General features: G+C 42.3%; 1 protein-coding gene across 1 annotated transcript in view; it reads left to right on the top strand.

Annotated features, from left to right (window-relative positions):
• The first annotated feature begins 6,156 nt into the window (after positions 1–6,156).
• ART3 (ADP-ribosyltransferase 3 (inactive)) overlaps positions 6,157–17,897 on the top strand; it is a 29,381-nt gene continuing 17,640 nt past the window's right edge. The window contains exons 1-2 of the mRNA XM_036763578.1: positions 6,157–6,313; positions 15,782–15,859. Of these exons, the coding sequence (XP_036619473.1) occupies positions 15,791–15,859 (69 nt within the window). The 5' untranslated portion in view covers positions 6,157–6,313; positions 15,782–15,790. The remainder of the gene's footprint in view (positions 6,314–15,781; positions 15,860–17,897) is intronic.

The following is a 17,897-nucleotide window of genomic DNA, read 5'->3' as shown; positions in this document are numbered from 1 at the left end:
TTCTATATGCCTATATGCATACATGTTATATCTCCAGCTAGATTATAAGCACATAGGCAGAAACTGCTTCATTATTTTTTGTAATCCCCAGTGAAAAGCACAGTGCTTGACACATGTTAGGTAATCGGTGTGTGTTTTACTTTTCATCTTCCATTAACCATTTGGGCTGTGTGCTTATATCACTGTTGCTGTTGTCCTAGCCCCAAACTGGTCATGTCCAAAAAAGTTCCTACTTTTCTCCCACTTTCTTTCTGAGTGTATTCCTTTATCGTTTCCTTTCCTTTCTTCTTTTAAGATCATCAAACATTCCTGAACCACTTCCAGTCTCTGTGTCTTATTTAATTCCCTCTATGTCCCTTGGTGACTTAAGGATTCTTAGAGGGCATTTGATTCTTCTCCCTCTATTAGAATGTAAGAACTTTATTCTTGTATAATCCTTTCCAAATTCTCAAATTTATTCAGTATCATTTGCAAATTCAGTGTTTGCAATTCAGTATTTCTACACACCCCATATTTTCATCAGGAATGTTTGGAAGTCCTCTAATGTATTAAAGGTTTATTTTTCCCTATAGGATTATACTTAATTTTGCAAAGTAAACCCTTCTTATTTGTAAGCTTCTCTCTGCCTTTGGAATATCATATTTCAGATTCTTCTCTCCTTTATCGTAGAATATGCCAAATCATGTGTGATTCTGAAAGGTTCCACTGTACTTGAATTCTTTCTTCCTGGCTGTTTGTAGTATTTTCTCTTTTTAACATGGAATCTTTAGATTTTGGCTGTGACATTCCAGGGAATTTTCAATTTGGTGTTATTTTGAGAAGAATGGCAGATTCTATTTTCACTGTGCCTTTTGAATCTAATATGTCTGCAGCTTTAGTTTATAATTTCTTGAAATAAGGTATCTTGTTCTTCTTTTGGTCATGACTTTCAGGTTATCCAGTGATCTTTATGTTTTTTCTCTGTGAAATCTTTTCTAGGTCTTTTGTTTTGTTTTTGATATATCTTCTTTATTTTTTATAGTCTTTTGACTTTGTTTTAACATTTCTCTTTATCTCATGGAATCATTAGCTTCTGTTTGGTCTGTTATAATTTTCAGGCAGTCTGCTCTTTGAGGAAGGTTTTAGACTTATTGTTCTCTGTTAATTTTCATTTAAGTCTATGTTTCTTTTCTCATTCTTCCTGAAGAGTTTTTTTATTCCAATAATAATACCATTTTTTCAACTCTTGCTTAATTTTTTCAAGAAATTCTATTTGAACTTGTATCTAAGCTGTGTCTTTCTTTGAAGCTTTGCTTGTTGATATTGTAGAGCAGTGGTTCTGAAAGTGGTCTAGGAACTCCTAAACGTCCCTGAGATCACCCTTTCTGGGAATCCATGAAGTTAAAACTATGTTAATAACAATACTAAGATATTTTCATTTTTAGTATGGCAAGTATCCATAGTTATTAACCACATAAACAAAGATCTTCAGGCTGTATTCAATAACTTTTAGAGTGTAAAGAGTTCCTGAAACCAAAACATTTGAGAATTAAGGGTTTCTGAAACCAAAAAGTTTGAGAATTGCTGGTTGTCTTCTTCTTGAGGGATTGTGTGTTGGGCATCCTTGGATTCACAATAGCTATTAATTGTGATTGTCTTTTTTCCCTTGACTCATTCTTCTAGCCTTACTTCCTGATATTTGTATTAGGGTTAGGGTCCTTGCAGTTCTGGAGGGCATGTTGGAGCTTTGTTTTGTCCTGACATATATTATCAGAGGTGCCACCACTGCTTTCTCCAGGTACTGAATACTATATTCTAGGATCTAAGGAATGAGATCAGATAGATAGAAATTTTTAGTATACCCCAAAAGGTCTTATCTATTGCATAGTATGATCAATGCTCTAGTAGTCTGACTTTGTAGGCTCCAGGTCTTGGTTTTGGTCTGGGCCACAGTTGCAAGCTTCCCTTGGGCTAGAGCTCCAGTGGACAACTGCTGGCCCCAATCCTTGTCAACTATTTGGAAGGCTCTATCCTTTTGACAGAACCATAAGCTTGCACCTGGTCTGTACTTCCTGCTCAAGTGACTTAGCTGCAGACCTCAGCCCTAGTCTGTACTGGATCTGTGACCCCATTCTTGTGTAAGAACACAGATGTAAGCTTACTCCATTCCTACTCCTTGCTCTGTATTTAGCCATAGGCCCCAGCCCAGTCCCCATGCTGGAAAGATGTGCCTTCCTAGCTGGATCCCTGCTGAGTCCCTGGAAGCCTTTGGCTGGCTCTCTGTACTGATCTGAGCTGGAAAACTGACCAACAGTAGTTTCTCCTTAGATTTTCTAATCATTCCTCATGCTGGCACTCTTTCTTGGTCTTTGATAGCATGATTGTAGGGGAGAGTTGAGCTTTATTACTCCCTCACTCACAAGCCACCTGCCTGTGCTTGCCAAGATGAGAAGAGTTGCCTTCCAGTGTAGCCCGGCCAGGCCTGTTCCCTTTCTTGGTGTATTTGGGTCTCAGTTTACAGGCCCCTTCATGGAATTTCTGGTTTCTTTCCATGGGGCTATGTCCTAGAATCTCTTTCCCCATGTGATTTTGTGTCCTGATATCTCTCCCCAAGGTCAAAAGATGTGGTTCTGCTATAGATGAGTAGTGTGAGCTTTTGCCAGTCACTTAGCTTTCCTCCACCTTATTTTGCTTATTCATATAATGACAAAAATTGTCTGTGCCATCCCTCCTGGCTATAACAGGTACCGTTCTAGTTGAGCCTGCAGCCCATGATCAAGGAAGTAGATGCAAAAATCCACAAGTTTTTAACCTGCCTGTTTGACCATTGATTCAATAACTTATGGAGTGCTGTATCATGGTGTAATGGGAAGGATATCAGATATGGAATCAGAACCTCTGAGTTGGTGTCCTAGCTCTGCTAGGACTTGAATGTGACCTTGGATAAATCATTTCTACCTCAGCCTCAGTTTTTTTCTCTGTAAAAATCGGAATGATAATACACTACTTAACTTGCAGAATTATTGTGAGTATAGAACTTTGTTTACTTTAGATAGTGGAGAAGCCCCAGATTCACAATTTTAGGACAAGTCAATAAGGAGCTTTATTGATATATTTCATGCCAAGACAAGGAGAGGTCAATTGACTCATAAAATTTCTGTCAGATAAGTGAGCTCTGATTTCAAATAATTCTCTGGTATGTTATAGAGAATCAAAAAGTAGGAGTGGTCATGCTGGATTGCAGGCTATTTACAGCTGGCCTCAGAATGGAGGTAGGGTGGTTTATTGTGTTCAGTAAGATGGAAGGGAGAATTGCTGTTCTGCACATCTATCTTGGGGAATAGAGCAGGACAACTTTGTTGTCTGAGGCCAGCTTTGCAGACCTCCTGGGAGGAGGGCAGACTTGAATATGGGGGAGTGGACATGACAGCTCATTTTATGAAATGGAGGAAAGCTTGGAGACAGAGTCAGGAGCCTCCTACCCTGCCTCCACACTTAGCAAGTGCCATTTAAGTAGGAATTGTGAAAAAGATGAACCTGATCATCCCTTCCTGAGCCATGAGTTGGAGTTGAGGAGTAGGTAATAATACAAATTGAGTAGATAGAGGAACTAGGCATCTAAAGTATTTGAGGGGCATTGATATGCATATGAAAGACCTGTAGTGTAAGGGCAGGTGTGTTGGGTGAAGAGAGGCTGAGCCAGGCATGTGGAGCAAAGAAGGCTCAGCTGAAACCCTGGCAGGGGGTAGAGCTACTTTGTTATAGCGTCATCTAGGTCCTTTTTTGAGGCAGCTAGAGGGTGCAGTGGACAGAGCACCAGGCCTGGAGTCAGGACGTCCCAAGTTCAAACGTGACCTCAGACGCTTACTAGCTGTGTGTCCCTGGGCAAGTTATGTGACTTTTGTTTGCCTCATTTTCCAGACCTGTAAGGTGAAGATAATAATAGCACCTACATTGCAGGGTTGTTGTGAAGATTAAATTACTATTTGTAAAAAAGTGCTGAGCACAGCGTCTGAATTTTAATAGGCACTATAATAGATCTGTATTCCCTTCCTTTCCCCTTCGATTTTATCTTTAAATTCTTTTTTCATTCATCAGGCATTTCTTTTTTTCCCCTTTCCCACCTCTCCCAGGGAGTTTTCATTTGGGGGTTCCTTTTAGGAGGTGATTAACGGACTCTTCCTACTTTCACCTTCCCCTCTTACTCTAACATGTGTGGACATTTTTCTTTCATGACCTCTTGAAATATATTCAGACTTTCTTTGGTCATAGCTCTCACGTTCTTGTTGTTCAGTCATGTGTGACTCTTCGTGACCCCATTAGGGGTTTTCTTGGCAAAGATACTGAAGTGGTTTGCTATTTCTCCAGCTCATTTTACAGATGAGGAAACTGAGGCAAACAGGGTTAAGTGACTTGCCCAGGCTAATAAGTGTCTGAAGCTGGATTTGAACTCAGCTCTTTCTGACTACAGGCTTGGTGCTCTAGTTACTGTACCACATGGCTGCCCTACCTCTCAGGTAGGTAGTCCACTGATTATTGGAGTATTTCTCCTTGGTCTGTTTTTCAGGTTAGTTGTTTTTGTTATTAGATTTCTTATAGGCTTTTCCCTACTTTTTTGCAATCTTTTGACTTTGTTTTACTAATTTTTGTTGCCTTGTAGAGTTATTCCTTTTTGCTTGCTCCATCTCAGTTTTCAGGAAGTCTTACTTAAGGTTTTGTACCTTTTATACTAAGGTGTCAATTCTCTCTCCAATTCTCTTCTCCATAGCCCTCATTTCTTTTCCAGTTCTTTCCTGTAGCATTTTCATTTATGTTATCATTTTAATTTTTTTGTTAAAAATCTCTTGATTCATTCTGTATATTCCAAGAGATCTTATGGGTAAGCTATATTTTCCTTGGAGGCTTTGGAATTCTTCTCCTCTTCTGGGTTTGTGTCTTGAGCACTTATAGCATCATAATTCTTCATCTCTTTTTATTTACTCATTTTTCCAGTCTTACTTTCTGAATTGGGAACTTGTTTTAGAGCCGGGCTCTCAAACTGCAGACCCTGGTTTGAGACTAGGCAGCGCAGTTGCAGATTTGTCCCTAAGTGGAATTCTGGTAAACAATTGCCGACCTCAGTCCCTATCAGCTGGAGGATTCTGAAGGTACAGAGTCACAATGTCTTTGATCTTCTCTTTGAGTCAGAGAGGCAATGCTGAGGCACTATTTGGGATTACCAAAGGGCTATGCCAAAGGGCTGTGTGACCCTGGGCAAGTCATTTGACCTCTATTTGTCTCCAGTATATCTTTGCTAAAAAGCCTATGAACAGCATTGGTGTGCTATGGGCCACAGGATCAAGAAGAGGTGGATAGACCTGAACAACTGAGTAGGTAGATAGATGGAACTGTGTGTGTGTGTGTGTGTGTGTGTGTGTGTATACATATGGGTGTGGATATATGTATGTGGTATATGTATATATATGTGGTTTATGTATACACACCTACATATATACATGTAGTGAAATATGTGTGTGCATGTATATGTGTATGTAATTTCAGTGGGGAGACAGTAGCAGCTGGAGGGGAGTAGGATCAAGAACAGTCTCTGGAAATGCATTCCAGAGATTATTTAGTCATTTTTAGTTTGACTCTTTGTGACCCCATTTGGGATTTTTTTGGCAAAGATACTGGAGTGGTTTTGCCATTTCCTTCTTCAGCTCATTTTACAGATTAGGAAACTGAGGCAAACAGGATTAAGTGACTTGCTCAGGGTCACACAGCTAGTAACTCTCTTTCTGACTTCAGGCCTGGTGTTCTATCCACTGGGCCACCTCACTTCCCCATTCCAGGCATGGGGACAGCCTACGCACTGGCATTGCAAGAACCTAATGATGAACAACTTAATTTCCAACTGCTAGTCAGTTCTAGGGGGCAGGACCTTTTGGTTACATTAAGCATCCAGCTTGATTTAGTTCCATTCCCTAGGATGGCATTTCATAATCCAAAGGACAGGAAAGGAAGTTATCCATCCAGCTTCGGGCCATTCAGGGAATATGCTGATGTGGTCAGAGAATCCTAAGTGGCTTAGAAACATCCTGGGCCCATCCATCACAGTGATTGAAGGCACAGGGAGGAGCCCCAGTCTAAATAGCAGTGGCCAAGCAAGGGTCGGTTGTCACTGCCAAGCTGTTTGGGGGTCATCTATAAAAAGAAAAGTACTGCCTGTCTCAGTTATCACTGTCAACAAAGTCTCACCCCACCTTGGAAGGCCAATCTCTAGCTGGGAGAATTGGGGAAGCAATTGGGGACTTAGAGTCAAGCAGCCATCCTCCCCCAAAAGGCAAGAAGCAAGGTAAACTTTAAAAATTCTTTACATAAAGCCTAAGAAATGGGAATTTTTTAGGAGTATCTGAGTAAAGAGCCAATATGGCCTGAAGGGAGGAGCCCTAGGTTTGGAGTCAGAGAGCCTGGGTTTGGGTTCTAACGCTACCACTGCTTCCCTGTGTGAACTAGGGTGCCACTGAACTCCACTGGACCCCTGGTTTCCTCTTAGATAAAACGAGGAACTTGCACTGCATGATCTTGGGGGCTGCTTCTCGCCCTCATTCTGACCTCACATTCCAGTGTGACAGAGGCATCTCCCGAGTGACCGGGTAAAGAACGCTGCCCTTCATATCTGCCTCCCAGAATCACTCTCTGGGCCTGGGGCAGGCCACCTCTGGTTTTCCTCATCTGTAAAATAGAGATGGTGACGCCTTTAAGGCATCCCTTTTAAGATCTTTGTCAGAATCAGCTGAGATAATAGAATAATATCCTTTGCAACCCCCAAAGCACTATGTCGCTATTAGCTATGATTATTACCTTGGGGCTGATTCCAAGTGAAGAGAACTAAAAAGAAATGATCTGTTAATTCCGGCGTCCATTACGTTTTTATGTATTTGATGAAAATGCTGAAGTGAGATGCAAATTTATACTGCAGTGTCACGGACCTAATGCTAGTCCCTGTAACTTTTGATCTCTGTGATTATCATAAAGAGCTCGTACAGCTCTTTAGTGTATTATATTGTCTATTTCTCACACTGCTTTGAGGCAGGTAGTACTGACATTGTTATCTTTGTTTTACAAATTGGAAAATTGGGGCTTAGAAAAATCGATTATCCCAAAGTCCTCTGGTCCTAAGTATCGGAGTCAGGCTTTGCATATGGACTCTCTGATGCCAGATCTGGAGCTCGTTACCTTACCGTCCTGCTCCTCCTTACTATCACTGGCTGTAGAATTAAGTTATTCTGCTGTTACCTTAGGAAATGGGCAAATCAAAGAGAAATGTGGAGCAGCTGCCTTATCTTCAGCAGGCGCTGCCTTTCCTGGAAACAGTGACTAGCGTGATGGCCTCAGCCTGCTGGAGTTTTTTAAGTGCCCACTTTACTTTTTCAGTCTTGTAAACACAGGATTAAATACAGAGCTTGTAGGGCTATTTACAGGTTTTTTATGTGATGCATGTCCCCACCTACATGTCCAGGGAGTCAAGGCTTATATTTTTCCTGAGTTTTTCTTTGTTTTTGATGGTTTTTTTTCCCCCTGGTATAATCTCTCTCCTACCACAGCCACAATTGCCACCATGTCTTTGTCCCCCAAAGAGACTGACCCCAGTGTGCAGAGAATTTGAAGCAATCTTTTTTTACTCCCTGTGTGGATAATGTTCTTCCTAGTGAGAGCTCTTAGCAGTGTGAGGATCAGCACCCAATTCAGACTACTTCTTCCAGGAAGCCTTTGTTAATACTTTTCTCTTCATCATTAAAAACTTTTCTCACCTCCAGTGACACCCTGCCCCACATATTTTGCTTGTACCTCCCTATTTACTTATTTATAGCATTGCCTGATGCCTGCTGGATAGCTCCAGCTCAAAATGTTTAAAAGAGAGCTTACTGCATGTTCCTTAAAATCCATCTCTGCTCCAAACTTCTCTGTTTCTGGTGAGAATTGTTCTAGTTGATTCTGCTAGTCACCCCAAGTTCGTAAGCTAGGAGCCATCCTCAACATTTCTCTCTCTCTCTCTGTCTCTGTCTGTCTGTGTATCTGTCTCTCTCTGTCTTTGTGTCTCTAACTCTGTCTCTGTCTGTCTGCCCCCCATCTCTCTCTCTCTCTCTCTCTCTCTCTCTCTCTCTCTCTCTCTCTCTCTCTCTCTCTCTCTCTGCCTCTGTGTCTCTATTTCTGTCTCTATCTCTGTGTCTCTCTCTCTTTCTCTGTCTCTGTGTCTCTCTCTGTCTCCATGTCTCTATCTCTGTCTCTCGCTGTCTCTCTTTTTTTCTCTCTCTTTCTGCCTCTGTGTCTCTATCTCTGTCTCTCTCTGTCTCTAACTCTGTCTCTGTCTATCTGTCTGTCTGCCGCCCCTCCCCTCTCTCTCTGTCTCTGTCTCTGTGTCTCTATCTCTGTGTCTCTCTCTCTTTCTCTGTCTCTGTGTCTCTGTCTCTCTCTGTCTTTGTGTCTCTAACTCTGTCTCTGTCTGTCTGTCTCTCTGCCCCCCGTCTCTCTGCCCCCCGTCTTTCTTTCTCTCTCTTTTTCTCTCTCTCTGTCTCTCTCTCTGCCTCTGTGTCTCATTCTCTATCTCTTTCTCTGTCTCTCTGCCTCTGTGTCTCTCTCTATCTCTTTCTCTGTCTCTGTGTGTCTCTCTCTGTCTCTCTGTCTCTGTCTGTCTCTATCTCTATGTCTCTGTCTATCTCTCTGTCTCTCTTTTTCTCTGTCTCTGTGTCTCTATCTGTCTCTGTCTCTCTCTCTTGTACCCCACCCCATTCTAATCATTTGCCAAACTTTGCCAATTCTGTCTCCCCAGTAGCCCAGTATCACCCAGCACTCCACTTCAGCCCCACATCATCTCTCACCTATACTACAACAGCCTTCTAAGGTCCCTCTGCCCCCAGGTGAGTCTCGTCTTTGCAGCCTTTCATACAGCTGCCAAGGTGAAAGTCTGATCATGTCACTCCCCAGCTCAAGCAATTCCAGTGTCTCTTTGTTTCCTCTAGGATGAAAGAGAGCCATGTCACTTAGACCCTTCAAGCTGCCCACAGTTTGGCTCCAGCCTCGAGAGAATACGACATGGCAGATAAAAGGATGTACTCAGTGTTAGGGAAAACTGGGTTCAAATCCTACCTCAGACACTAGCTGTTTAGACCATATCAAACCACTTAACCTGGGATGGGATAGGAATCCTTTCCTCACTTGTAAAATGAGGGGGTTATACCAGATGGCTTCTAAAAGCCCTTCTAGCTCTAAATCTGTGTTCCCTCCATACTCCCAGCTCTCTCACTTTTGTTTTAGTTCTCAGAGTGGGGATTTAATCAACTGAACATAATAGAGCCGTTTCATAACGACCCAGTGAGAGGCAAGCATGAAATAATGGGTGTAACTTTGTTGTTGGTCTGTGGTGTCTGACTCTTCATGGCCCCATAGGGGTTGTCTTGGCAAAGATATTGCAGTGGCTGGCCATTTCCTCCTTCAGTGGATTAAGGCATACGGAGGTTAAGTGACTTACCCAGGATCACACAGCTGGTGAGTGTCATAGGCCAAATTTGAACTCAGGTCTTCCTGACTCCAGCCGCAGCATTCTATCTACTGAGCCACCTAGCTGCCTGATGTATATAAAGGGCCATATACATGTTAGCTATTGTCATGTTGATGATACACAGCAATCTTATCAAATCTGAGGACATATAACTGGCTTTCTTGTATTTGTTTTCTTGTAATGCACCTCTATTTCCTACTCAGTATAATTACTAAATCAAGTTATTTCTCACACCAAAGTATTGTGTAAAATCAGTCACTAATGAGGAGTCATTCTGGAGTGACCCCATGTTTAAGCTACATGCAGCCAGCCTCCTGGGGAAGCCAGTCCTGCAGGAGGAAGCTGTCCCACAAGTGCTAATCATCTCTCCTTTGCTAATTCCATCTCCTCTTGATGAGTAAAATGGGAGCAGCTGCCACACATACTCACCCCCATCTCCTCATTAGAATTGTGGACCAATCAAAATACTTAGGGGGTAGCGGGAGGGGGCACTAATCCCACCTCCTCATATTACCCATTGAATAATCCAATCAAAATACTTTTGCCCTTATATGGGCTGTGTGAATAGTCACAAAGGAACCTAGGTCTCCCATGTATATTCCAGTAAAGATCAGAAGGGAGAACCAGTTTGAGTGATCAAGATGCCGTTATCTAGCTCAGACTACACAAAAAGACAGCAGAATCCTGTAGGCAGTGGGAAGGGCTGGCCGGAAACAAACTGGAGGCCTACTAGCACTCAGATCAGTGATGCTCCAGGGACATCTGAAGCCTACCCTGCACCCAGAGGAAGGAAGCCTGGAGGGCTTGGAAACCCCCAGCTCTCCGACCTGGAACCCATAGTTCTGAGATGGGTGTGCTTAAGGGGTTCTGAAAGTGCACTCTGACCTGAGATGTTCCAGAAGGCTCTAAAGTCCAAAGCACTTTGAACCTAGAAGGTCTGGGGGATGGGGCTGGAAACCTGAAATCTGCCGGTGCTCTGAGTGTAGACATACCAGGTGAAGAAGAAACTAGCAACAGGAACCCAGAAAATAAAGGTCAGGACCAAAGAGGCCCAACCACTCCATCCAGGAATGCAGGAGGGGGTAGAGCCTAGCCTTGCCTTTGGTCAAAATCTAACGTCAGAAACTGGGGCTAGAGCAGAAGAGACTGAAGACTATGGAGAAGTATGTATCTTTTAGATGCCTAAAAGACAAACATAGAAAAAGAGAATAACTCCACAACAATTACAGTCCTACGACAATACCTAGAAGAAATGAAATGAGAGACTAAAAAATGAAATTATAAGTGAAATAAGAGCCCTGCTAGTCACTCAGTAAACATTTATAAAGCATCTGCTATGTGCCAGGCACTCTTCTAAGCACAGGAGATACAAAGAAGAAAGGCTCTCCTGGGGCTTGATTCTAAAGAGGGAAGAGAACACACAAAAGGAAGTTGAAAAGCAGGGTGTGGGGAGCAAGGGTTGGGGTGGGAGTGGAAGGGAAACAAGGAAGGTATCCAGATGTGAGGTCTGGTAGAAAAGTCAGACAAATCCCAGAATGGTACAGCCAGCAGAGAAAGGAGCAGATATTCTGAGCTGAGCTCCCTCTGTAAGCGGAAGCTGTGGAATTCATGGCTCCACCTGCAAACCAAAAGGACATAGGATGCTGATGGGGCAGAATGCCAAGGGTATTGGCATCTTTCATGAGCAAAGAATTGGAAGGAGCATCAATAGCTTAGAGTAATGAACTCCTTGATAATTAGAATGGATCAAAGAGCTCCATGACACAATAAGAAATATTAGAATAAAATTAAAAGACTGAAATGTGAAGCAAATGTAAGGTTTACTACCAAAAATAGCTGACTTGGAGAGCAAGACAGAGGGAAATCATTTAAGAATTAATAGACTCCCTAAAAGGTAAAAAAAAAAACCTTCCTAAAAAGCTTGGATACTGCATTTCAAGAAATTAGAGAGTTGCTGAGATTTGATAGAACCAGAGGGCAAAATGTAAGTAGAAAGAATATACCTCGTGAATGAAATACCACATACTAAGACCCACACAGGATCTATAGCAGTACAACTGTAAAGCATACTTCACATAAATTAATAGACTCAGGTAACTAGAGAGAAATTAATTGCCCATGGTTGGATAATATAAATATTAAAATATTTTTGAAAGACAGTAATACTTATATTAATTTACTCAGTGCCATACCAAACTACCAAAGGACTGATTACTTTATAGAGTTAGAAAAAAATAATGAAATTCATCTTCAGTAACAAAAGATAAAGCATCTCAAGAGAAATAATGAAAATAAAGGATGTGAAGCATAGGGACTTAATGGTACCAGATCTGAAATTATCCTACAAAGCAATAATCATTAAAACTATTTCATCACAGATTAAAAAAATAGGCCAATCAGGGAAGAGATCAGATAGAAATCGTGCAGAAGTGAACAAAGCACAGTGTTTGAGAAACCCAAAGACTCTTAACTACAAGGTACAGACTTGTCCGACAGAACCTTGCCCAAGGTTGCATGGTGAGTCTCAGAGGCAGAAGGAGATAGGGAATGGATCTGTGCTTTGGTTCATACAAGGAGCTCCGGCGTGCGATCCTCTCTACCAATGCACTTCTATGCCTTTTCTGCAACCAGAGAATGGTGATGTTAAAGCGTGTTGTTACCCAGGGCCACAGTGAGTATGTGTCAGAATCAGGACTTAAACCCATGTCGTTAAAACAAAATGCGCAAAAGAAAAATTAACATGTTGAATTAGGTATTTAAGAAATAAGCTATACCATCATAAATGTTTACAGTTTCACACACAATCCTTTTTCCCCCTTGTATATGGAAATGCTTGTGTTCGTTCGTCTTTTACACATTCAGAAAAGCAAAAAAGTAACACAAATGAACAAAAAATTTAGAAAAGTGACTTTACAAAGGGGCAGCTAGGCAGCGCAGAGGATAGAGTCCTGGCTCAAACACTTACTAGCTATGTGACCCTGGGTAAGTCGGTTGGCCCTGTTTGCCTCAGTTTCCCCATCTGTAAAATGAGCTGGAGAAGGAAATGGTAAACCACTTCAATATCTTTGCCAAGAAAACCCCAAATGGGGTCACAAAGAGTCAGAAATGACTCAACAACAACAACAAAGTGCCAGGTGTTGTGCTAATATTATATTAATATATAATAATATATAATATTTAATTTAATTATATAGCTCTCATTACATACGCTTCAAAAAGTCGATATCCTAGCCTAGCTGTTACCTGAACTGTCACCCCTCCCATTTCTATGTCTTTGCCAAAGCAATTCCATAGCTCACCTCAGGTGCTACCGTTTGCATCCAAGCCTTTATGACTTCCACTAGTTTGAAGTGCCTTCCCCCTCCTCATCACTTGACAGAAGGGCAGGGGTTGAGTGGGGCATGGAGGCAGGTGGCCTCCTAAATGTTGTAGACCTTCTGTAACTGTTTAGAATGGAATTTCTTTCTATCTCCTCCTGCTGTTCTTTGTTGGTAAAATGCAAGGGGAATGTAAGCTGCTTGAATGCAGTTTCTTTTTTTGTCTCTGCATCCATTAAATGCTACTCTACTGAATCATAAATTTCATTAAGGCAGAGAATACTCTTTAAACTCCACAAGGCCAGGTAGGTAATAAATCTTAGCACTTTCTGTACTTATCAGTGTTCTAAATATAGTAGGTGCTTAATAAAAGCTGAATTGAATTGATATTGTAAAATTTCTGTGGCCCAGGGAGCACAGGGCATCTTCTCCCTCCAAGAAGCCAAGTGATGGCTTTGAGGCTCAGGCAGACCAGGTTCAGGTTCAGTACTCGGCCAGGGGAAGAGAGGAGCCTGGTCGTGAAGGAGACGGGTCACATTCTGGTTTGTTGTGGGAACATGGTTCTCCATTCAATCTTCCCACTACAAAATGAAGTAGAAACCTAAGTGACCAAATTCAACAGATCGTGTTTTCAGTTGATAATTGTAACTTCTTAGATTCTGTTCATTAGTACCCATGTTGGTGTTTTAATTTACTAGTGACAGATCTGAACCAAGTCTTAACAAACCTGGGTGCTGGTCTCAGTTCTGCTACTAACTGGATGTAGGTATGACCTTTCAAATGACAGAGCTTCAGTTTCCTTATCTCTAAGCAATGAGTGGCACAGACAGGTCTGAAATTCCATTATTCTCCTCTTTGTAAGGCAGTGTACCAGGTGCTGGGGATAAAAAGACAGAAACAGAACATCGTCTGTCTTCAAGGAGAGGTGTGCATGTGTAAGTGTAGCTAAGATAAATTCAAGGTGATTTAGGGGGAAGACGCCAGCACCTGGGGGCTCAGGACAGGTCCCATGCAGAAAGTGGCACTTCAGCAAAGCTCTGATGGAAACCAGAGAGTCTCTGAGGCAGAGATGAGGAGGGAGCATCTTGCAGGCAGTGAAGACAGGCCCTCCAGAAGGCCAGTCTGGCTGGACTCAGTGGAGCCTTGGCTGTGAAGATCTTCAGAATACCAAACAAAGCAGTTTGATCCTAAGCTAGTAGTGATTCCCTGGCATTTACTGAGCAGAGGAGTGGCGAGGTCAGACCTGAGCCTTAGAAAAATCCCGTTGGTAGCCGTGGAAGTGGGCTGGAGGTAGGGAGGCCACTGAGGAGGCTGTTGATGTAGTGAAGGCAAGAAGTGATAAGGGCCTCAGCTAGCTGATGCCTGTGCAGAAAAGATGGAGAGTACAGATGCAAGACGTGTTGTGTATGTGCTTGTTTCAGCCTCTACATCTACTGCATTTGCCTCCTCTTCTCTATTCACCTAGCTGCCTCCTTAGTTTGGGCATCCAACACCTCTCAGCCTGATCACTGCAGCAATCTCATGATTGTTCACCTCTCCTCACTCCAGTCTGTCCTCCTCACAGTTACCAGACTGATTTTTCACAGGTACAGATATGACCTCATCACTCCCATACTCAGTCGACTCCAATGGCTCCCTATTGTCTCTAGGATCAAGAATAAATTACTCTCTTTAATTCTTACAGCTCTTCACAGCCTGGCCCCAAACCGTCTTTCCACCCTCATTGTACATCATTTTGCCTCACAGGCTTTTTTTTTTTAATCCTCACGATACTTTATCTCCCCTCTAATGTACTACCTCATGACCTCTACCCAATGGAATCCCTTTCTTCCTTCAAGGTAGGGCTCAAGCACTGTCTTGCACTTCATGCTTTTCCTGATCCCCAAACTAGTAATGCCTTCTTTCCCAAAGTACCTCATAGATAACTACTCTGTACACATTTGCACTTCTCTTAATAGTTATGCTTGCACCTATTATATACATACATGCTGTCTCTCCAGTTAGCCTGTGAGTTCCTTACAAGGAGGCAATATTCAATGAGTTGCATTTGTACCCTATCACCCGGCTTAGGACCTTGTCCATAGGAGGGGTAGAATACTTAGTGACTGATTGAAGCAGAATTGACAAGATTTGGTAGCTGATAGGTTCCTTACTCCAGGAAGGCTGAGGGGAGGATGTGGAGCCAAGAATGACTCCAAGCCTCTAAACCTGTGTCCCTGGAAAAATGGAAGTGCCCTGAACAGATAAAAAGAAGTCAGTGAGGGTGGTGAAGGGGAAGGGGTTTTCTTTTAGCCAGGTGAAATTTGAGGTGCCTATGGGACATCCATTTTGGAACGTCTGGTAGGTATATTCCTAAAAAAAAGAAAAGCTATTAACCAATTTATAAAATCCTTCTTAAATATTTTTGATAATTTTGTCTGAAGGGGAAATGAGATGAGAATTTAAACAGCACATTAATTGTTTGGCTATTTCTTCGCTACCACCTAGACCGTCCAACAGAAGGCTTTCAGGCGCCTAAGGGACTCTGATTCAACGTTCGCAATTCCATACTTGGCATTTTTCTTCCCCTCTCGCAGCCTTTTCTCCTTTTATAAGAAGCTAAGGAAGTGCAATTTCCCGAATTATATATTATATGTTTTATATTTTTAATTTATATTATATGTTATTATATTTATATTATTTTATATTTATACTATATTTTATATGTTATATTATATATTTTATTATATATTTTACATTTATAATTATATATTTTTAAAAGTTCATAACTCTAGAACTCCCACAGCTCACCAAATCAATTTTCTCCATCTCCTAGATGGATTTACTGACCTACTGCTCAGATTTTTATTCTGATCATGAATGAAAATATTCCATTTCCTGTCCCCTACCTTGTAATATTCCCTTAAAAAAGCCCACTAAATCGAATTAACTTCTCTTTATTTAGAAGTAAAAGATGAAGACAAACTACTTTGAAATGGTCCCTGTGATGTTGGCAGCTGTGGTCCTGATGGAAATTTTTCAGGTAGAGTGAACCTTGCTAGGGCTGAGGGGCTGGGATATGGTGATTGATTATTGGGATGGAAAGCTTCCAGATAACCTTTCCTGAGCCATCAAAGGGGAGGGGAAGAGGAAAGTGTGGGGATGAGAGGAGGAGGGTAAGGCAGGAGAGGAATAAATAGAAAAGATATCGAATTTTACCAAAGTAAAGAAACGGTGTGATATATTGGGGAAAAAAAGCTAGTTCGGGACTTTGTATCAAGGAATTTAGTCTCAAATCCTCATTCTGACATTTGCTAACTGCCTAGGTGCAGTCATTTTACCATACCTCTCCGAGCTTCCCACCTCCTCAAGTTATTTAAAGTGCTTTGTGAATGTGAGTTCTGATTGTTAAACAGTTGGTTTCTTTTACTGGATAAAGGAGGGAATAGACTGTCAAGATCTGTCCATCCAAGCTTTTTTTTGTCTGATCCTTAGCTCTCAAGTCCTTTAGTTCTTGTTGAGTGCTGGTATGAGTGAAATCACAATTCAAGGTACTCTGTGTTCTGAACATCCAGTCAGCAGTGGCCTCTGGCCAGAAGAACATGAATGAGTTCTTAATTTAGCACATTGAGAGAGTGGGAGTGTGGTTTACACTGTGCTCCAGGCTGGACGATTGAGCCAGCTAAGTGTCCATAAGTTCTTTCAGTGCCCTCTCTTGTTTGTACTTTCTTCAGGGCACAGGAAAATAGCATGTGTAGGGTCAGAAGCAGCCAAAGTTTGGTCCTGCTAGAGGTTGGCCCCAAGGGTGGGTCTGATTTGAGCCCAGAAGTGCATCCCCTGTGCTGCAGACTGCTTATTCTACTGGTTACTGCTTTACCAAAGAGAGCAGGATGCAGGAGATGCCTGTGTCCAAGTGACTTCTCAGGCTAGGGGACTCAGAATTTGGTCATCTGGATTTCTTCGTCCTAGATCTAGTACTAACTTTATGAATTCTGGGAGGTCATTGAGCCTCAGCTTCATAATCTGTAAAATGGGAAAAGCTAATCTTACCTATCTCATGAGTATTGTTGTGGGTACAAAATGAGACGACAGATGTGACATTTGTCTGAAAATTTATAAGAATGTATATGTTTATGAGAACTATATACAATGTAAGTTTTCATCATTATTAGCATCATTGAAGTGGAGGTTCCTCCCTCTTCTCTTACCCCCAGCTCCCAACTCCTTGACCACAGGCTGGACACATCTCTTGTAAGCAAGAGAACTTTTTGAAAAGTAATGAAATGAATTTTAAGGCAACCACTATATATTGGTATCTAGGAATGTTTTAGATTACAATTCTAGGAAATTTTAATTCAAATGATCTTGGAATGCTAAAATTAATCATTATCTATGTGCTATTATCAAAGGAATAGCTATCATTCTCCAGAACCACAGAGATGAGAACAGCCACTTTCAGCATCCAGGGGACTCCTTCAGGTCCTCAGTGTCCTTTGAGAGCCTCCAACAAACATCCCTTGTAAACACAGCTACATGACAATGTCCACAAAGGCTTGTTCAGCTGCTTTCTCCAACCTCTCCTCAGAGTGTCAAGGTTTCACTTACCTCCCCGGTACTTCAGTTCACATGTTCAAAACAGAGCTCCTCTGTCCCCTAGAGCCCTGCCCCCTGAAATCCCTTGTTACTGTTTAAGCCCCGCCCCCCCAGCCAGACTCAGGACCTCAGCGTCCTCCTTGGTGGCCCCCTCTCACTTCCCCTGCATTTCCAACTCATCGCTAGATTTCCTGCTTCACCACAGCTCTCTCCCTTCACACAGGCACCACCCACATGACATTGGCCTTCCACCTGGTCTCCCTGCCCCAAGTCTTTGCCCACCGTAGTCCATCCTCTCCTGGCTGCCAAGGTGATTTTTCTAAAGTGTAGGTCTGACCACGTAACCCTGTGCTCGGTGAGCTGCTGTGGTTCCCTGTTAGCTCCAGGGTCACGTAGAGTAGATGCTTTCTTGGGTGTTTAAAGCTCCTTCCTACCCGGTGCCTTCCCACCTTGGCTGGCTCCTCTCCAAGCGCAGTCTGATCCAGCTA

The sequence above is a fragment of the Trichosurus vulpecula genome, chromosome 6, assembly GCF_011100635.1.
Source record: "Trichosurus vulpecula isolate mTriVul1 chromosome 6, mTriVul1.pri, whole genome shotgun sequence".
Taxonomy (NCBI): domain Eukaryota; kingdom Metazoa; phylum Chordata; class Mammalia; order Diprotodontia; family Phalangeridae; genus Trichosurus; species Trichosurus vulpecula.
The sequence above is the reverse complement of the archived record's forward strand: the minus strand, read 5'-3'. Positions and strand labels throughout refer to the sequence as shown.